This window comes from Thermobia domestica, chromosome 16 (assembly GCF_964235325.1).
Source record: "Thermobia domestica chromosome 16, izTheDome1.hap1.1, whole genome shotgun sequence".
Taxonomy (NCBI): Eukaryota; Metazoa; Arthropoda; class Insecta; order Zygentoma; family Lepismatidae; genus Thermobia; species Thermobia domestica.
Window position 1 is genome coordinate 10,569,874 of NC_137469.1, and position 22,799 is coordinate 10,592,672.

The following is a 22,799-nucleotide window of genomic DNA, read 5'->3' on the forward strand; positions in this document are numbered from 1 at the left end:
AATATTTATGAAGTTGAAAAACAATGCTATGGAGGATCAGGGGAGCAGAGTTGTCTTGGAACATCATCTAACATTGAGAGGCGAGCAGATTTGAGGCTTATTCAGGGGAATATCAGTTTCATCTCACCTTCTTTTGTGGCAATCGGACACAAATCATCACATTTCTCTCCAAAAGACACATTTCAAATCAGATTATTGGGGAGAGGACAGTCCTCCCAATTCCAAGATTGGAGGGAACATGTCCCCCTTATCCACCTGGATTTGCGCCAGTGGGAAGTGAGCATGTTACCTCCAACTTGAATTCAATATTTGAGAGCTCGACGAGCAGACTCTTCCTGTAGCCACTTCCAGTTCAAAAGTTAGAGAAAAAAAGAACATGTACACATATATAAAATCAACTTTATAAAGAAAAGTCAAGAATACATATTACCTCACCCTCGGATCAAAAAGGAGAGTTAAAATTAAACTAACCTACTCTAGCAACCTAAAGTAACTTAACCTAACTTAACCTACTAACTTAAAGTAACATAACCTAACCTGTCCTATCCTAGAGTTAAATTTAGTAACCATTTCAGTGACGAGGAAGTTGTAAATGCGCGTAACAGCATGAAACTCATTCCGTAACGGTTTGCAATAGCAACACAAAATTTGCGTTTTAGTTTGCAATAATAGATATCAGTAATAATTCATTTCTGCATCTTTTGCGTTTCGTTGTGCTTAGCAATTTTTACGAAAGTTGGTACGGAATAAGATCACAAACCATCTAAGAAAATGTAATTAGCACGACAAATTGATTCAGGTACATACATATATATACTACCTCTAATTTCCATGTGCCCATCTGCGGTGCCCCAGCCTTTTACCCCTCTATTAGATAAATATTTCGATTCCCGGTACGAGTAGTTAGAACGCCGTTGATTTGTGTTCTATATAGAATCTGAAATAAACAGGATAAAAGCACCCAATGAACATATTTCCCCTAGAAAGCAGAAAGGTGCTAAACGCCAAAATGCAAATTTATCATAAGAGAGAGAAACTAATGAAACAATAATTAATTCCGATTCTTTCTTACTTCTAAAGTCTTTCCAGCCTTAGAACAAAGTAGACTTAAACAAAGGAAAATGTATTACTCCGCGGCTCACACGTGCTTCTTCAGCGAGAGACGTGAACAGCAAGAGCGTCTGCTAGGTTACTGTTGTAGCATAATTTCTAAAGTGTAAGGCTCGGTTGGTTGGTAAATAATTAACACACTGACCACTTTATGTTGGAAATATGTATTTTTTAAGTCGTTTTATAAACGAGATTGCCTCTGTTCCTTTTGCCCTTTTTTATGTTTTGTAACATGAGACGGACTATTGTCATTCATCGTCGCCATGAAACTCTGCATTTTATAATTTCAAATGAGCAGAGTCGGAGCGCACAGGAACACGCATGCGCAGTAAATATTATATGTTCAAATACGGATGAGGTTGAAATAAAGCTACATCTGTTATTAAACATTATATATATTGCGTTTCTTATCACAAAATGCAGGATAAATTCAGATATCTTTATTTGAAAGGATTATCTTAGTAGGGATTATATATAGGATACTACTGCAATGATACCAACAACCAATCACTGGTCGCAGACCCACTGGTAGTCCGGTGGGTTTGTATACATCTACTTTTTTCTAAGACTGGAAAGAGTATAGAATTCAGTTTTCACTGGAGACCTTTCATATTATCTCCTACCACTTGTCTTCTTTCTGCACAACGTTAAACATGAAATGGGGAGTCAGGATATGCACTTAGTTGGAAATCAAAGAAAATGGCGCTTAGCACCTTTCTGCTTTCTAGGGACGATATGGACCATGAGTGAGACGTCAACCAAATTTTAATGTATTTCCACATATACATAGTTAGAAAGGACATCTACAAATCCTTTTCAAATCACCGGGTTTTAAAGGAAAGTGTCGACTTTAAGTCAGAAAGCTTCTGATCGTATTCCAATTGCTGTAGATTCATTGTAGATTATTTGATATATAGTAATAATACGTGTTCGTAGGAATACCAGGGCACTGATTCTAGTAGACGGAGGGGGGCTGTACCTCCCAAATTTGCTTGGGCTTTCAGCATTTATATCTTTGCTTGGATATCTAACAATGAAAAACATAGCTATACTTGCATGCTCCATTACTAAAGATATATATGAAATCGGCGCGTTGCCTATTGTAATGCGTATTTTGTAGAATGTCTAGTGCGTTTTATTACTATCAATAGTTAAGAAAAAAAAGTTTTAATTTATGGTTTCAAAGAAGTAGCATTGTCCTATGTATACCACATGATCGAGTTTGGTTTGTGCGGAATGATATTTTCTCAATATTTAAACCGAAAATGATAGGATATTTGTACAACTTCCGGTTTTAGTACAGAGATTGATTGCAGAAAACCGGTTTGAAAACAGAGGGTAAAAAATTGTACATGTTGTTGGAACACTAAATTGATTCTAATAAAATGCTTTTCGCTACTTTATTTTTGCTCTATGTAGAGCAATATTGAAACCGGTACTTTTCTGAATGTCTACCGCTACCTCTGGTGCATGTGGTCCCTGGTTCGATCTCGGACCAAGTAAATTTGTGATGGACAACATTGTGTCGATGGGTTTTCTCGGGGTTTTCCCATTTCCTACCACATTATCATTCCACCAATTCTTCCATTATCATTAATTTGCCTTAATCATCATTTCCCTTAGTCTAATAGACATATAATCTTGAGGCGTTAAACTGAAAGATTTTATTACTTTCTTATTATTACTATTATTTCAGTTGCTTTGAACTAGGGATGGCCAAATTTTTTCGAAAACGAAAAAGGAAAACCGAAAAAAATTTCGAAAAACGAAAAACGAAAAATTTTTCGGAAAACGAAAAACGAAAATCGAAAAATTTTTCGAAAAACGAAAACCGAAATTTTTTTCGAAAAACGAAATTTTTTCGAAAAAGCGAAAAACGAAAAAACGAAAAATGAAATTTCCGAAAATCTAAAAACAGATTTTTCGAAAAAGGCCATCCCTACTTTGAACATACTGTAATATCATATGTATTTGTGAAGTTTGGGACAACGATTTCGCGAATTGTTGTGCATAAATAAACATTAAACGATGAGTTAACACTTGTGTGTGAAAAGGTTATAGTTCCGTGAAAGATAAATGTGCTTATGAGGTCATACTATCAGTCTATAAGTGACATATGGTAAACAAATATTGGTAAGTCAATAATATATAAACTAACATCACTCCTGTATGGAAACAGAAAACATGTTTTTTTAAATATATATATATTCTCATAGTGCGGACAAAATGTCTTTTCATGTGAAAAAGAGACAAATAACATTTTATAAGGTAATTTGACCATGTTTTGCGGTGCCACAAGCACAACCAAATTTCATAAATTCGATATATCGAGTTCTATATCAGTTTCTTTTACTCTTCTTTTATTTGCGCTATAGAAACCTTAACCCCAACATACATGTGTTTGTTTCGACCAGTGGTGTATTTAGGATTTTGTTTCAGAGGGACTCTGCTAACTTCATTCATGGATATGTGAAAATTCTGCAAGATATTTAATCTACTTTAATAAAGTAAATAAAATTTCAGGGGGCTTAAGCTCAGAAGTCCCCTTACATACGCCACAGGTTTTGACGATAAACTATTAGCAACTTCGAGATCTATTTCCAGATCGGAAAAGGGAAATCTTTGTCTTTGATCTCCGGTCAGTGTTGCCAACCTGAAGCAGCACAAAATCCCTTCGGAACATCAGAATTTCCCTTTTTCAGTCCAAATGTTCCACAATACCAATAATTGTTTTTTATCAGTAATGTGAATGCTCCCCACACACGCGCATAATAACTATGTCCTACATAACGGTCTAGACAATCTTTTAACAGTGAATGAAACCGGTATTACAGCACGCACATAGGAAAATGACATCTGGAATGCAAGGGGTTAATTATACAAACTTTTTAGGGGGGGGTGAACAGAAAAAAATAATTCTATCTTAGTATATAGTAATTTTTCGTTTTAAAAAATAGTTTATTTGCACATTTTTGGCTTAAGGTTTATTTTTTCTAAATCACACCATAAATATAAACCCCTCCTTGTTCCTCCCGTCTTACAAAGTTAATTTCATTCACAAAAATTACGCAAAAAAAAAAAAAAAAAAAAGTGAGTGAAACGCTGAAATAGAACAAGAAATGTCAAATTTTTGAAACTTTAGAGTATACCTGCGTCACCTGAAAGCATGCTCCGAATACCCTAAAATTTGATTTTTATCGTTTTTTCTCATCAAAGGCAACCTTTTAACACTAATAGAAAAAATTTTAAAATCGAGTTTTTACAATCCACTCAAATGTAGACTATATTTAAAGTTACGTTTCCTGTATAGCCGAGAGGTTGGAGTATGTGTCTTCGGTGTGTAACTCTAGTTCGATTCTGGTGCAGCAATGTACTTTTAGAGTCTTAAACTCTGCTATGCATAAGTTTCGGAAGTAGTTTTTTAGAATGGCTACATTCGTAAGTCGATCTACCAACAGATATCAGAGCGAAAACGGTAAGAGATATTCAGAAGAGGTTTCCTGGAATCAATTCAGAGTTTCAAGAATAAGGTTCATTTCATACATTAACCCTCTATTCAGCTCAGAAGTGGGGTGAAAATTAACTATTTCCAGTTTCAACGTTGCTTGAAGTGGAACAGAAATGATAACTGATAGAGACAAGCGATTTTTTGGAATCGATTTACCGTCTGAAGAAAAGATGCTGTCTTCACCTACATCTCTCTACTAAACCTTAAAGTGATAGAAATTTACTACTATTTCCGGTTTCACTATGAAAATTTAATACTATCTCCAGTTTCACTCTGGAAATTTCTACTACTTCCAGTTCCAATATGGAAATTCACTACTACCTCAGGTTTTACTATGGAAATTTACTACTTCTTCAGGTTTCACTATGGAAATTTACTACTATTTCCAGTTTTAGGCCTACTATGGAAATTTACTTTCAGTTTCACTTTGGAAATTTACTACATCCAGTTTCACTATGGAAATTGACTACTACTTCTGGTTTCACTATGGAAATTGACTACTACTGCCGGTAGCAGTATTGAAATTTCATTGTTTGGAATTATACCATGGCTTCACAAATCTTACTTGTTTAATATTAATATCATTATTCGATTTAGGAGCTATTTCAATTTTCAGGTAGAAACTCTGATTATGTCCAAGTACTTGGAAAACAGAAAACATGGATTTCGAGATCGACTCACATTATCAAACTGAATTAGACTACGCAACTGTATAAATTCAATGTTGAAGCTCTAAGTGAGAGATCTATATTTATTAATTTCAATTGCCATCTACAGAGAGAAAACACAACGCTGGTTTTTTTTTCTCTAGAAAAACCAGAGAAAGGAAATTTAACAGTATTCTGTATCACATTCAAGATTTTCTGTACATGACGTATACAACTCCTGAAATTATATGAATTTGGAAGCTTGAGTCCTCCTTGACAAATTTCTGCGTACGCTACTGTATATATTGCGAAATCTTACCTGGACTTCTTGTTCGTGTCCCAACATGAAAATGGTCCATGCAACGGCTGCTGACACGGTTTCATGCCCCTACAATGGACAAATATATGCATTACTTATTTCCAACACCTTCCAGTTGTTTCATAGCTAGTATGTTTCTCTAAAACTTTTCTTTGAACTACAACAAATCACTGACAAGTATGGGATCTGGACACGGGCACAACAGTCGCCTAATTAACAAAAGTGATAAACTAGAGTTCATTAAAGTTGCCCATTCTCTTCTGTAAATTATTTTACAGAGCTTATATTTGACAGCTAGTACAACTATAGGCGGATCTAGTTGTGGAGGGTCGTTCTTCGTCTCACACACAGCGGCACAAGTACCAGTGTTGCACAAACACAGTGGAAAAGAAATTTGGAAATCCTTGTCTACTCTCCCCCTTCCAGGAGTCTGTCCTAGATCCGCCCTTGAGTACAACGAAACTCTCAAAATTTGCTTGTTGCACTGTAGATTGTACTAGAATTTGAGATTGTGGACCTATGTGTCCATACTGTATGTTACATAATGTTTTGTTAGGTTACGTTCCGTCTTAAACACAAAATTTATCGTTGATATGAAAATAAAATGTATTGCTATTAAAATAAAGGTAAATAATAATGCCATAAAATAAATATCGGATTGAGTATAGCCCGCTCCCCCCAGTGATTTTTAACGAATCATAGTGATAATAACGATTCATACAAGTTCATAATGAATTGGAATCGCATGTTATAAAGATTTAAGATCAAAATTTTGAGGTAAGGAAGCTTTAGTATAAGTAGTAGTAGTAGTTAGTAGTAATAGTAGTAGTAGTAGTGGTAGTTAGTAGCAATAGTGGTAGTTGTAGTAGGAACGGGTTAGAAGCCCCGCAGGGGTTGGTTGGGTTCCGTTCTCGATATAGGCCTTAGTAGTAGTAGTAGTAGTAGTAGTAGTAATTGTAGTAGTAGTAGTAGTTGTAGTAGTAGTAGTAGTAGTAGTGACTCTTCCAGTTTCGGTGACAAAGAATTGGGGGGAGCGGGCTATACACAAGCCTAAATATCCATTGATAATTAAGTTGTTTGTACAAAGAGATCCTGGAAGAGCAGAAATGATTACCTCAAACATAAAAGTATCAACTTGTTCGTAAATTTCCCTTTCGGTGAGCACAGTTCCTTCTTCGGAAGCTTCTATTAAAATATCCAGAAACACCTTCAGCCTTTTCTTTTCTGAAAGTAAGACAATAAACCACGTTATAGACAAAGTTTTAATTATTTTCTTAGCACTTAATTCAATAGATATGAAAGAATGCAGGACTAATACAGAGAAGTTTTATTATGTATTACGTAGGTATGGATCCGATTCTAGTAACACCTGTTACTATTCTGTGTTATTATTGGATCGAAAAATCCAATATATTTCATTCAACCAAAAATTTTCTTGTAGGCCTTATATCTGGAGAACTACATACAGTACCGCCAAACCGAAACTATCACTTAACTCAGTATGATGTCCTTATTCCGTAGAAAATGCGAAAACTCGACTTAGGGGCCGTTCAAAAATTTTGGGGCCCTTGATCCAAAAACTAATTATTGGCCAAGATCGCGATCTTTTTGATCCATTTTTTTTGATAATTACTAAAATTCTTGTTATATTGAAGGTATTTTAAAAATCAGTTACTGGATTACTAAGTGGTAAAGTTTTAATCCTCGTGTTTTCAATTAATGTTGAACTAAAATCTAAAATTATAAAGCATGTATTTTTAATTAATGTAAGTTTCATCAATATAGTAATAACTTTTAACTTCCGTATAGAACCGTATATTTATAATCGACTGATTGACTGCCAAATTCTTTTATAGTTCAGTAAAGCTCTCTATTATTCGTAGGCGGATTATCCGGTATGAGAGGTGGACCTACAGCTTAACCAGGATCCGAACTACATAGGTTCTTACTGGGAATCAAACCCGGTCTCTCACGGCAGAAGCGCCTACGCAAACCACTTGTCCACGAGAGAGCAAGTGTTATTATTATTATTATTATTATTATTATTATTATTATTATTATTATTATTATACTTTAGTAACGCTGTCGGGGGCGCGGTGGCTCAGTGGTAGAGCGTTCACCTCTGGTGCTTGGGGTCCCGGGTTCAAACCCTGCTCCCGCCAAGTGAACTTTGTGGTGGACAAACACCGTGCTCTTGGGTTTTCTCGGTGTACTCCCGTTTCCTACCACTTTCTTCATTCCACCATTTCACTCATCTCTCATCATCACCGTCTCCTTTAGCCTAACTTAAAGATTTCATTTCATTTCATTTCAGTAAAGCTGTTCGAAAGATTGAAACACGAGTGAAATGCGTGTAAACTGAGCTCCTATGAACAGCAACAATGACAAAATTGTAGTAGAAATACAGTATTAGATAAGCAAATCGAATAAAGTAACTTATGAAGCATATACATATATGTTTATGATTTTCTTATGCTAAGGTACTATTGAGACAAATACTCGTAATTAAACATTTCCACTTAATCGTGTATTTTCGTTTATTCGTGACGCTTTGTCCGGTGATTATCATGAATAAGAAAAAGTTTTCTCTGTATTAACCCTAGGAACTCCACGGTATTTTTGGGATACATCCAACACCAACGGGGGGAGGGGGAGGGATGCGCACGAGACGAGTCGAGCCAGTATTTTCCTGACAAATTTCGAGTTGAGACACAGCTCTTCCAATAGAAAAGAATACATTTTTCGAGTCGAGACATCACTTTTACAGCAAATTTTTGAGACGAGACAGCCTCAAATCTGGTCTCGTGCGCATCCCTAGGGAGGGGGGACTCTGAGGCCCACAGAATAAAGGTCTTTATTTCTCACAGAAAATAATTTATCTTGTTTGATATGAACTCGGGATGTCTAAGACATCATATATTTTTATTCTCTATTACTACTAAGTTTCTAAGTACAGTGTTATCAACTATATGTGTGTAATTGTTTAAGTTACCATTTTTTATGTGTGTCAGTAACTATGACCTATTTATTTTATTTGTTTGTGTAGAAAAACTATCAAAAAGATCAATAGGACTTAGCACAGTATAGTACGTGTATATAGGCGGCTTCTAAAAGCATTTTGGTGGTGGTGCAGTAAAGTTGGGTAGAATGGGGAAGAGTGGGGTATACTTCAGTATTCCAATGAATTCGGGATTAATCTTTTATAATTCCATCCCGGTCATCCTTGGAATGAAGAAATTCTTTCAAATTTTGTTTCCGCGAAATGATAAATAGTATGAGAGACGTTCATTGGACACCATACTGATGTCACCAGAGAGGCAGTGTTGCCAACTCAACATAATTTACAATTTTCCTAGTAGCACAACGTCAGGTTTTTGCACCTCTGGAATAAACATGTAAAACATAAGCGAACAAGCTACGACTTGTCTGTCAGTTTTGTAAACAAACACCGCTAGAACATCATGAATATTACAAGGGATTCATTGCAAGAAACGTACCACTGCTTCCATTTGTTCTAATTTCATTATCAAATAATATGTTCAAATCACTGTGTTTTCATCCAAATCTGACAGGGTTATTTAAACCTTGCTATATTTGTGATCACAACCTTCTAAAATATGTCAGATTCATTTAAAAGTTCTTTATGATCTTTCTCAATTGATTTTTGACGAAGAGTATGATTTGCCATTGTTCCAATTCTGCTGCAGATTCCCACATACAGTCACAGTCACAAAATAACGAACTGACAATTTCCTATGAAATATGTGTCTTCAGTCAGTATTGCAGGCTGCTACTGGTACACTGAGAAAAATCCGTTCTCCGGATAGCGGTATATTGTACAAATGTACGGAATCCTCTTGTTTACTACAGAAATCAGTACGGAGCATACGTTTTCCATGTGCTACATACTCACTGTCCTTAGGTGTTGGATCATACCGTTGCAGGATGTCTGGCATCTAACAGTTTTACGTATATCACATGCATATACTTATGTTACTTTCGTCAGCTATATGTTATATACGTCCATTTGTATGTGAGATTCTGACTGCCTATATTGTTTCATACGGAAAGTACGTATAGATGGAACATTTATACGGAGAGTATTATAAAACATGCGTTTTCAGTTACACGTCTCCTGTAAGTTAAGTTCAAAAACTACAGGAATTATGCATGTAACCTATCTTTTTAAGTACACCACCTACAATTTTTTTCTCAGTGTAGATTCTGTGATTAAAAATACTTGATAACACCAGAGGTGCAGCAGCATAGTTCTTTCCAATGACTATTGAAACTTGATCTTTCTCTTTATATATATATATATATATATATATATATATATATATATATATATATATATATATATATATATGTGTGTGTGTGTGTGTGTGTGTGTGTGTGATTATAATATAAAGTGACACACTTAGGTGTTAGCAGGTTTGAAGGAATAAACTAATGGAAAATAAATGATTTTGGTGCTAAAAGTAATCAGAAAAGATGTATAGGCCTATACTAAATTTTTATAATGTGCAGTTGGGAACACTGCGCCACAATAATATCACAGAGTGCCCCTGCATGTTTTAATACCAAATTTATTTCAAAGGAAAATGAAATAAATAGCCAAAACACTGGAATATAACAGTTAGTATTTGCGATGAATAGCCCCTTAGTAGTACTAATGGGGGGGTACCCTCTGAGGCCCACAGCACTTTCTTTATTTATAAATAAATAAAAACACTAAAAACTAAGCAAGTATGTTTTATGATGAATTGGGTCAAGCTTGACAATATCATTTTTTTTTTCAGATTTTTTAATGCAATTAGAAACGTTACAAAATGTAACAATAATAATTTGTGGGCCTCGGAGACCCTCCCCCCCTTCCTTTGGTGTTCCTAGGGTTAATAAAATCAGATTTTTTCATGTGAAGAAAAGATAAATTGGAAAAGAACAAAATAGATATTCCTCTCATCAAATTTTACCTCTTTACTTATTACTAGTCTAAGAACCATTGCAAATCATTTTTCACTTTGAGATCTTTTATTGATCACAGTTAAAACTTTAAAAGCGTGAATTACAAGAGTTATTCAATCAATGAAACTATAGTATAGCCTATGATTGTAACCTTTTGCTTGACGATACACTTAAGATAAACATTGACATCTTAAAAGATTTAAGAATAAGTTGTCTGTTCATATTCTGTGGATTACCATTCAAGCTCATAAATTTTATCCATTTTGAAAAAAAAAAAAAAAAAACTGAAATTGAGTAAGATTTTTACTTACGTAGATTATCTTCTGATATATTCGAGACTTTATGCACCGCGTTCTGATGATTCTTGAATTGACGAAGATGCTCGATTCTTTGTCGCACAACCTACAAAGTTAAGACAATTTATATATATATTAAATTTACAAGTTCATTAAAGTACATATGAGTAATGAGAGTTGCAATATTTCCATAATCCAAAAGAACAGGCACGAGTATCAAACCTCCGACTCTTTAAACCATATGAAGGTGCTCTACCAATTGGTTATCGTGACCTCCTATAGGTTCGTTGTTAGTAGGCTGTGGATATTTAGACTTTTCAAACAAGATATAATCTCAATAAGAATTTATTTTCAATATTTATGCCTCGAAAGTGTTAACATTCTCGAGATATGCAACTCGCCTTATCCGTGGGTGAGTACTTATCGTCATGGATCTATAAGCGAAAGGTTCTTAGTTCGAAACTCGTCTTCGAAAGTTGTGAATTTTTTAAAATTCTTTATTCTCCATATGTTAAGATTCTTTCCTTTCTGCGCAATCATTTGATGCTTCAAAAATTAAAAAAAAAAATGTTCTCAACTTTAATTCGACATTTGCCAGTGTGATACAGACAGGCTTTACTGAGAACTTACGCTTCTTGTTGTGTCTTTTTACTGAGAATTTACGCTTCTTGTTGTGTTTACTGAGAACTTACGCTTCCCCATAAGCATTCCGCCAGCGGGCCGCCGTAGGCCCATCGACGTGCGAATGGCGGGCCGCTGGCGGACGCCGCCACCGGGCCACCTGCTCGATTACACTAATTACGCCTTCGTCCCGCCGGCGGGACATCCGCCATAATCCCGCTGCTCCCCCGCCTTTAGCCGATACCCAGCCGCTGAAATCAACCCATATTTCCCCGTGTGCAAGACGTAATCGGATCTACCGCAAACCACGGCGGATTGCTTCCAAAAATTTCTTTTCATGTCGCCTTTAGTCATCTACTCTCAATTTTGGCAACAACGTATTGGCACTTATGCTCTGAAACCTTCATACCAATACATGATTAAAGTGAAAAGATTTAACACATTTTTTTTTCAAGAATACCATTCCCATCCAGAGATGGGTGGGCTGTAGAAGGCAATACCTTCCAAGCATATCTGAACTACTATCTCGTAATTGTCAGTGAGAATTTTAATTTTGGAGTTGATTGTTTGCAATGAGCAAAGTTTTAGGTAGTATATTTGACATTTTGCCAAGTAACAAATAACGTAACATGTTCAGCTGTAACCGGTCACGAAAATAGTTTTGTAAGCCAACGAACTGTCTGACAATAGTTACATGAGTACAATGCTGCCACCTGTTGCTCTTATATCCTAGGTCAACAGACGTTACCGAGTTCTCTTCTCTTCATATGAAAACCAGAACAAATGACATTCACCACGCGAAGAGTGAAGAATTGTGGGTAATGCAAAGCCGATCCGTTCCCGCCACAGGACCGTAAGCAGGGTCAACCGCCACGATCAGCGTATGGTCCGAAGGCTACATCCGTCGCAGTACCGCGTTCGCGGGTACCCCGACAAAACCGCCATCGGTCCGCCAATGGTTGCAGTTACTCAACCGACTCGATGTCCCGCCTCGTTCCCGCTCGAAATCCGCTTATATACCGCCATAGTAGCGAGCGGCCCGACGATGTGCGGCGGACAATTGCTTATGGGGTTCTTGTTGTGTTTACTGAGAACTTACGCTTCTTGTTGTGTTTACTGAGAACTTACGCTTCTTGTTGTGTTTAGTGAGAACTTACGCTTCTTGTTGTGTTTAGTGAGAACTTACGCTTCTTGTTGTGTTTACTGAGAACTTACGCTTCTTGTTGTGTTTACTGAGAACTTACGCTTCTTGTTGTGTTTACTGAGAACTTACGCTTCTTGTTGTGTCTTTTTACTGAGAATTTACACTTCTTGTTGTGTTTACTGAGAACTTACGCTTCTTGTTGTGTTTAGTGAGAACTTACGCTTCTTGTTGTGTTTATTGAGAACTTACGCTTCGTGTTGTGTCTTTTTACTGAGAACTTACGCTTCTTGTTGTGTTTACTGAGAACTTACGCTTCTTGTTGTGTCTTTTTACTGAGAACTTACGCTTCTTGTTGTGTCTTTTTACTGAGAATTTACGCTTCTTGTTGTGTTTACTGAGAACTTACGCTTCTTGTTGTGTTTACTGAGAACTTACGCTTCTTGTTGTGTTTACAGAGAACTTACGCTTCTTGTTGTGCTTCGCAAAATCACAAGTTTTCTCAATATGGATACTATCCGATCATTTGTTACTCCACTTCTAAGACTGCATACTTGAATATACCCTCTTCTGTAGCCATATTTAAATACCTCTCCCTTCTCTCACACGCACAATATTGTCCGTCACGAAATCACATGGCCTGGTACCAAAATCCGACTCATGACTTTATAGTTTTGTTTTTAGTAGACTGCGGACATTTAGGTACTTGAAATAGGTAACTTAGACACAAAAGTCAGCACAGCAGTTGCTCTCAATCTGGAAATTTTGATTTCTAAGATGTTTCTCGCAATAGGCAACAAATCACAGAAAGATTGAATGATATTCTGGCCAAAGTTGAGCAAGACCGGCATGTAAAGATTCACGGCATCATCAATGACGTAAACATTCGTCATCAGTGTTAAATAAATCGGAGAAAGGTGGCTGAAATGGATTGTAATCCCTTGCTTGTACTTAACCCGCCTTACTTTATTGGCATTTTGGTTTGTATATTTTAGGATATATTTTTCTAATTTAGCTTAGCAGAAATTATTTGATTCTTTAAAAATTAAAAAAAATGAATTAATTAGTATTTTTTGAACTATTTTTTTTATATGAATAAATCTTCCTGAGGAGCACCTTATGCGATAAGGAAAAAACCGCATCGAAATATGACCAATGATTCTCGTGATATTCGTGTACATACTAGGGATGGGCAAAACCGGTTTTTATAAAAATCGAAACCCGAAAAACCGACATTTCGGATTTCTCCAAAACCGGTTCGGTTTTCACCGGAACTGGTTTCGGTGAAAGCTTTTCGAAAACACATAAAACTATTTCTGTGGAAATGGATTCGGTTTTCGGAGAACAACGAAACGCCATTCTGGTCAGAAATAGAACAAATTTTGGAAAAAAAACGGAATCGGTTTTGAAGAAAACCGAAACCGGATCAGGTGAAAAACCGAACCGGTTTCGAAGAAAACCGATAACCGGTTTCGGAGAAAACCGAACCGGTTTTTTGAAAATTTTCGAAAACCGATTTTTGTGCCCACCACTAGTACATACATGCATACATATATACACATACAAACATACAAAGATACAAACATACAAACATATAAATAGACAAACATACACACACAGGTCAAACTCAGAACCTCCTATTTTGAAGTCGGTTAAGAAACGAGGCCCAAAAATTAAAATATTGTACGCATTTTAAGATACATTTTACAGTATAACGTCTACCTTAATTGAAGAAAGGGGGCCTCGGTAGCCCAGTGGTAGATCGTTCACCTCTGGTTCATAAGATTCTTTGTTCGATACTAGCTTGCGCCAAATGAACTTTATGGTGGACAACCCCCGTGTGTGTGTGTTTTCTCGGGGTTCTCTCGTTTCCTCCTATTTTCTGCATTAAACCATTCCATTCATTTCTCATCATCACTGTCTCCTTTAGCCTAGCTGGCATAAACGTTGGACGTAAAACTGCAAGATTTCAAGTTTTAATTAGGAAAAACATAAAATGATGTGCACTGACTATTATGAATATATCCAACATACAATTTTAAAATAAAGAAAACCTTAAAGTAAAACATAGACGTCATTCTTTAAAAAAATGATTTTAACTTAATTTACTGCTCATTGATACATGGTTACACTACTGTGAATAGGTAGCACTAAGACAAAAGTAGTGATGAGCAAATGCAAGGCCAAGACCAAGACCGGGGTGGTGTTTGTCTTGGTTTTGGTCTTGCACACCCAGTCTTGGTCTTGGTCTTGCACTTGAACCTTCGGTCTTGGTCTTGGTCTTGCTTGCAAGAGTCTTGCAAGTCTTGTTTTTAAGAAATCTTATCCTTCTCATAGGTAAATTTTACTATGCATATAAGGGATAATAAATTCTACAATGTTCCAATAGTAACAGAATTACAAAGTATGTTTCTAAATGTAACATAGTTTATCTTCGTGTAAGTATGATAATAGTGTATAATATAAGTGATGACCTTTATTTTTTATTGGGTGCTCTACTTCTAAGATAAATCACGACGTTTCGTAATCTTTTTATATTTTTTAACAGATCCAACACTCCACTGATTCCCAAACTGGGGAGGCTACCCCTGAGACGAATGAAAGAAGATCAAAACGATACAGAATTGCAAATACCATGAATTGCAAAATTATTTTTACACTCTAAACGCGTCAGATTTTTCTTTTCAACCACGATTAGCTAATCCTTGTATTAAACAAAGTTATAATTAAATATTGAGATTTTGTTTTACTGATTCCAATATGCACTCTATGGAGCAGAAACATGGGCATTATGCAAAAGCGATAAAAAATGCAGGCTTTCAAACATGGGCATGGAGAAAAAGGAGAGAATTAGCTAGGTTGAATGGAAAACGAATGAGAAGGTGTTAGAAACTACAGAGGTTGTTCAGTCTACATTTGGCCAATTTCCACTTACCTAAAAATTTAGAAGAATCCATGGCGCCAGGTCCTAAGTGATCGATGTGTTTCCCTGGCTTCTTAACAATAGCCAGACAGCGTAATTTCCACTGTAATAGGCTTCTCTGAAGAAGTGGGAGGGGAATCTTGTCCCATTCCCTTTGCACAACTTCCAAAGTCCTTCCACAGTTGTCACGCCGTTTTCCCAAAGTCCGCTTCAGCAATCCAAATCCACAATAGACCAGAGGACTTGAACCTGGAGATTTAACTGGTACCTCATTGAAAGGTATCATCTGTATACCACTTGCCTCCTCCATCTCCCTGTAGAATGCGAGGGACGATCGTGAGGTATGTGATGACGCCTTGTCCATGTGAATGCGCACCAGATTGGCATCATTTCCGTACATTGTTGGAATTTCATGCTCGAAGAGCGGCCGCATGATCTGCTCCTGAAAATACTGCGAATTTATTTTGCAGTTCTTCGCCACCCTACGAATCTTCAGTTTACCTCGGTAACAGTAGCCACTAACGACCATGAACTCTTTTGGAAAGGATTCTTTACAGACACGGACTCACCTTCTGAAGTTCTTGGCGCCTTTTTCTCGGTACATGATGGCTCTCGGTTTACCGCAGTCGGAAAGGTAAATCCATGCTTCATCGAGCGTTACGATGTACATCCATATTTGTTTTGCCAGATGCCGTTCGTACAGCTTCCGGGTGTTACACTTTCGTTCCTTTTGGTGGGCATCCGTGAGAAGATGACTTTTCCAGCTTGAGTTGATGGTGTAACGTCCGGCTCTCAGTCCCCGAAGACACGTCAAGACGATTAGCCATACACCTTTGTGTTGGCGTATTTTCTTGCATTGCCATTTTGCGAAGTTTCCTCTTCATGTTGGAGGTGGCCTTGGTACATTCCCGCTTCCTAGGCAACTTCGTTGGTGATCCAAATGGTGGAGCTTCGTTGCCCTTGTACTTTTTAATAACACTTTTATTCAACTTAAACTAATGTTGCAACCATTCTTCTTGCACTGTTTTCTAATGACAGAAACACTAAAGTGTGCGTCATAAAGAGCCGCAACATAGCCTTCCCAAAACCGGCTTAGTTTGGGCGGCATTTTGGTTACAGAGCGGAAATCCACACACTTGGAAACAAATATAACACAACACTCACCACAATGGTCCTGTTTTGTGCGTTATTGTCGTCTGCGCGGAAAAACAACTCCGTTCCCAGGAAGCCCACTGCACAGCACTGCAGGACGCCACGAGCCAGGTTGGGTGAGTCCATTCTGCCCGGGAGGGGAAGGAAGAAATCGGCCACAAGTAGGCTGAACAACCTCTGTATTAGCAGTAGGAGAAAAAAGAAGAAGTTTAGATATTGATAAGAGGAGAAAGAGGAATTGGTTGGGATATTGGCTGTGGAGGACGTACTAGAGGGTACGGTGAAAGGAAAGAGAGAGAGGGAGGAAAGGAGATTGTAGTTGAAGGAAGGTATTAAAACAGAAAATTGCTACATTAAGACGAGAGACTAGCTGAGGACCACCGTACATCGAGGTTTCTCAATTGCAGCAAGCAACCTGTCAATAATGGCAGAATAGCTTTCATGATGATTATGATGATATGTTTAGCATATCGACCAAAAAAAGAGAGAAAAAATTAAAATAATTATTATAATCGAAACTTAATATTTTAGAATAATTTGAGTGAAAACAAAAAACGACTCAACTGTCTATGCCTTTTCTATAAACTCAATTTGTATAAATACTTTTGACCTATATTAGATATACAAAATAACGACATGAAACTACAAGTTATTTAACATAACTGGACAAAATCAGTCTCACTTGTGAATATGGATTACTAGCATCAATTACCCACTTCGTTGGGTTAATTTAAAAAAAAAAAGATAATAATATGTTTCGTTAATCAGTCAGTTTTTATTATTACTAAAGCGCTTTCTGATATCGGTCATTTTCGTTTATTTTTATACTTCTCTCCTCTCCTTCTCCCCAAGTTGCGGTGCTGAATTTGCATATAAACGAAATCGGAAGTATCGCTGTTCACTTTAGCGAGCCCAAAAACTATGAATTCGACACTAATATTAATTTAGATCATTTTTAGATATCCCCCCCCCCCCGCCAAGCTACGGGGCTGAATTTGGATTTAAACAGCGTCGGACGTGTCACTGTTTATCTCAGCGACCTCCAAAACTATAGACTCCACTCTAATATCTGTCATTTTCGATTATTTTTAAATATCTCTCCTCTGCTCGTCCCCTAAGATCCACCGCCAAAATGATATAGCAGAAACCATATCAGATCGGAACCTCATCTATGTTGAAAATGTGATCGATATCGGTTGGGTGGTTCAAGAGTTATTAAGTTTTACTTATTTTTGTACACATCCCCTCCCCTTCTCCTCTCCTGCGTTCTACCGTCAAAGTGGTATGATACAAAACACCCCAAGTCCGAACCTCATCTATGTTGAAAATTTCATTAAGATCAATTGGCTGGTTCAAGAGTGATGAAGTCACAAAGACAGTCACTTATACTTTTTTTTATTTTTTTTTTACATATATCTCCCTCCTCCCCATCCCCTATGTTGCACCGTCAATGTAAAATAAGAAAAATCATGCCAGGCCTGAGCTTCATCTATGTTGAAAATTTTTTCGAGATCGGTCGGGTGTTTCAAGAGTTATTAAGTTTTATTTATTTTTATATATACCTCCCACTCTCCTCACCCCCCCCCCCCCAGGTTCTACCATCAAAGTGAAACTATTAAAAACACTTTCCAGTTCCGAACCTCATACATGTTAAAAATTTGATTAAGATCGGTCTAGTGGTTCAAGAATTATTCAGTCTCAAACTTAGTCATTTTTATTTTTATTTATTTTGATTTTTGTATACCTGCCCCTCCTTCTCCTCCCATACGTTGTTCCTTCAAAGTAAACTGACAAATAACATTCTAGGCCCAAAGCTGATCTATATTGAAAATTTGATCGATCTCGAGCGGGTGGTTCAAGAGATTAGGAGTAGTCACTTTCAATTTTATAATATAGATTTACTGTTGTAGTATAATGTTATATCGCTCAATCCTAGATGTGCCGTATACCTAAGGAGGCTAAAAGTTATATTGATAAACAATTATTCAACGTATAAGCATCCGCCCATGAAATCAAACTTGCGGTCAGATGCACTAAGTTTTTGGCAATGTCATGAAAATGTTATTTCGATATTAATTTTACGAGCACACATTAAAAATTCCCAACAGATGGTTGAGTCTCGGAGCCAAGGCCATACCCATGTAGTCAGCACCAATGGTGTACGAAATTACCGATGTTCAATATTATATTTCTCTTCAGTTTTGAAGAAGAACACCACTAGTATGCTTTGAAATGAAATGAAGTATCTTGTTTAACGTCCCACAATTATGCACCAAGGCTAAGGAAGACGGTGATGATGAAAAATGACTGAAATGGTGGAATAAAGAAAGTAGGAGGAAACGAAAAAACCTGAGAAAACCCACACATACGATGTTTGTCCACCAAAATAGCTTACATGGCGCAAGATGACACATGTGTAGTTTGAAAACGAGCAATATCTACAGAAAACGCGAACAACCAATTCAGGAAACGATATACTGTAGCTATATGCTACAGGGGCAGATCGACTCACATGGATTGCATAAAACTACTGGAAACACATTCACTGCAGTGGCATTTTTACTGAAGCCAAAAAATTCAAGTAAAAGATGTAATGATTTTTCTCCTTTTTACATTCCATAAAAAATTCAAGTAGTGCCAGTACTTGTGCAAGACCCTTGGTCTTGGTCTTCCAGGTATGGTCTTGGTCTTGGTGTTGCATCGGTATTCCTGATCTTGGTCTTTGGCTTGGTCTTGCATGCAAGACTCTTGCAAAAACTGCAAGACCAAGACTCTTGCGCTCATCACTGGACAAAAGAGTTAAAACTTACAGTGTTTAGTTTTGGAGAACATCTTTGATAGAACATCTGCTCGGTAAATTCGGGTTTTATCAGTGCATTAAAAGTCAGGTAGATCGTTGAAGAAATATATTTCACGCTTTATTACGTATATACAGTAAATATATATTTAAACTAAACATTTTCAAACTTAAGTATAGTTCTGAGCGTCCAGTTGAATGTAGCTCAAAGGAAGATGAGTTTTGAGATTGAGTACGTTGAATCGCAAACTGTAGGTATTCTCGTCTCATATAGATTCGGCGCTGGCATGGGACACTAATGTCCAATCCAGTCAAGCGACTAATAATTTGAAAAGTGAAGTTTCAAAGCGCTGTTTGTCACTCTCTATTGTTAAATACTTTCAGAACAGTTGCACGAAGGTGCTCATTTTACTTGTGGCAATTGCCCCACCGTCGTTCACCCTCGCCCTCACACTGGCAGTTGGCCCACGCCCTAGTGCTGGAAACTTGTCCTCGCCCTCACGCACCCTCGCCATCGCATAGGAAGTTGTTCATTGCCCTCGTGCACCCTCGCCCTTGCCGTCGAAGTTCGTCTTCACTCTTGCAAAGGGAGCTGTGCATTGCCCTCGCTCGCCCTCGCCCTCGTGTTGGGAATTTGTTCTCACCTTCGTGCCATTGTGGGCGAGACAATTTGAGGGTGAGAATACCCTCGAAAGGGCCACCTTCGAGGATGAACACCTCCGCAATAACACACTTTCTAAAACTTAGCGCATTTTTAAAAGCTTTATTTTGACTCTTCCTTATATATATAAGATTTAAGGCAATTATTATTATTATTATTATTATTATTATTATTATTATTATTATTATTATTATTATTATTATTATGAGAAACTTACCTTCTTTGTAAATCCTTGAATAATTTTCAAGCATCTCTCATGGTCTCTGCCTAAAGGGGTAAGTTTAAAAATAATGTCAGGCCATAGCCATGGTGACAGGTACTTCTTATATAGTATTTTGTGTAACCTGGAAAACAACACAGACTACGTGTTAGAAGTGAAGTACTTACAGTCATTAAAAAAAATTGTTCTTCATTTTCTTTAGACTTGTTTTATTGACCTCCAATAGCTATTTAAAGAGTATTTAAGGGTATTATGCCCAACGAATTGATATTGTAAAATACCACATTTGTAAACAGTAACATGTGCTCTTATTTACAAACAATACCACGTGCATGTATTACAAGCCAGTATGAGAAGCAGACGATAGAACATCGGCTCCACTACTAATCACATGGTGAAGTAGCAACACCAATGCCATTGCCACACTGGAACAGCTGTAAAATTCAAAGCATCAACGCAATGGGTATAGACAGTCTTTGGCTGGTCAAGTCCCCTCTCCTAGCTTGCTACGAAGCCTTTAGGGAACCTTAATCGAACGCAAGCCTCGAACTTCCTTTGGAGTTTTGAGGCTTCCGTTCCACATAGCTTGCAGCGAAGCTCTGTTGGAAACTTAACCTTTATCATAGCTTTCGAACTTCCTTTGGAGTTTGAGGCTTCATTTCCACATAGCTTGCAGCGAAGCTCTGTTGGAAACTCAACCATTCTCATAGCTTTCGAACTTCCTTTGGAGTTTTGAGGCTTCATTTCCACATAGTTTGCAGCGGAGCTCTGTTGGGAACTTAACCTTTCTCATAGCTTTCGAACTTCCTTTGGAGTTTTGAGGCTTCGTTTCCACATAGCTTGCAGCGGAGCTCTGTTGGAAACTTAACCTTTCTCATAGCTTTTGAACTTCCTTTGGAGTTTTGAGGCTTCGTTTCCACATAGCTTGCAGCGGAGCTCTGTTGGGAACTTAACCTTTCTCATAGCTTTCGAACTTCCTTTGGAGTTTTGAGGCTTCCTTTCCACAGAGTTTGCTGCGGAGCTCTGTTGCGAACTTAATCTTTCTCAAAGCTTTCGAACTTCCTTTGGAGTTTGAGGCTTCATTTCCACATAGCTTGCAGCGAAGCTCTGTTGGAAACTCAACCATTCTCATAGCTTTCGAACTTCCTTTGGAGTTTGAGGCTTCATTTCCACATAGTTTGCAGCGGAGCTCTGTTGGGAACTTAACCTTTCTCATAGCTTTCGAACTTCCTTTGGAGTTTTGAGGCTTCCTTTGCAAATAGCTTGCAGCGGAGCTCTGTTGGAAACTTAACCCTTTTCATAGCTTTTGAACTTCCTTTGGAGTTTTGAGGCTTCCGTTCCACATAGCTTGCAGCGAAGCTCTGTTGGAAACTCAACCATTCTCATAGCTTTCGAACTTCCTTTGGAGTTTGAGGCTTCATTTCCACATAGTTTGCAGCGGAGCTCTGTTGTGAACTTAACTTTTCTCAAAGCTTTCGAACTTCCTTTGGAGTTTTGAAACTTCCTTTCCACATAGCTTGCAGCGGAGCTCTGTTGGGAACTTAACCTTTCTCATAGCTTTCGAACTTCTTTTCGAGTTTTGAGGCTTCGTTTCCACATAGCTTGCAGCGGAGCTCTGTTGGGAACTTAACCCTTCTCATAGCTTTCGAACTTCCTTTGGAGTTTTGAGGCTTCCTTTCTACATAGCTTGCAGCAGAGCTCTGTTGGAAACTTAACCTTTCTCATAGCTTTCGAACTTCCTTTGGAGTTTTGAGGCTTCCTTTGCAAATAGCTTGCAGCGGAGCTCTGTTGGAAACTTAACCTTTTTCATAGCTTTTGAACTTCCTTTGGAGTTTTGACGCTTCCTTTCCACAGAATATGCAGCGGAGCTCTGTTGGGAACTTAACCCTTCTCATAGCTTTCGAACTTCCTTTGGAGTTTTGAGGCTTTCTTTCCACATAGCTTGCAGCGGAGCTCTGTTGAGAACTTAACCTTTCTCATAACTTCCTTTGGAGTTTTGAGGCTTCGTTTGCACATAGCTTGTAGCGGAGCTCTGTTGGGAACTTAACCTTTCTCATAGCTTTCGAACTTCCTTTGGAGTTTTGAGGCTTCCTTTCTACATAGCTTGCAGCAGAGCTCTGTTGGGAACTTAACCTTTCTCATAGCTTTCGAACTTCCTTTGGAGTTTTGAGGCTTCCTTTGCAAATAGCTTGCAGCGGAGCTCTGTTGGAAACTTAACCTTTTTCATAGCTTTCGAACTTCCTTTGGAGTTTTGAGGCTTCCTTTCCACATAGCTTGCAGCGAAGCTCTGTTGGAAACTTAACCTTTATCATAGCTTTCGAACTTCCTTTGGAGTTTGAGGCTTCATTTCCACATAGTTTGCAGCGGAGCTCTGTTGAGAACTTAACCTTTCTCATAACTTCCTTTGGAGTTTTGAGGCTTCGTTTCCACATAGCT

General features: G+C 37.6%; 1 protein-coding gene across 1 annotated transcript in view; it reads right to left on the reverse strand.

Annotated features, from left to right (window-relative positions):
- Positions 1 to 22,799, reverse strand: part of LOC145672410 (cytochrome P450 4C1-like) — a 123,145-nt gene that overhangs the window by 78,826 nt on the left and 21,520 nt on the right. Inside the window, exons 6-9 of the mRNA XM_081741564.1 lie at positions 20,361 to 20,487; positions 10,864 to 10,954; positions 6,699 to 6,808; positions 5,585 to 5,653 (exon numbers count right to left, since the gene is read on the reverse strand). Coding sequence (XP_081597690.1) covers positions 5,585 to 5,653; positions 6,699 to 6,808; positions 10,864 to 10,954; positions 20,361 to 20,487 — 397 coding nt within the window. The remainder of the gene's footprint in view (positions 1 to 5,584; positions 5,654 to 6,698; positions 6,809 to 10,863; positions 10,955 to 20,360; positions 20,488 to 22,799) is intronic.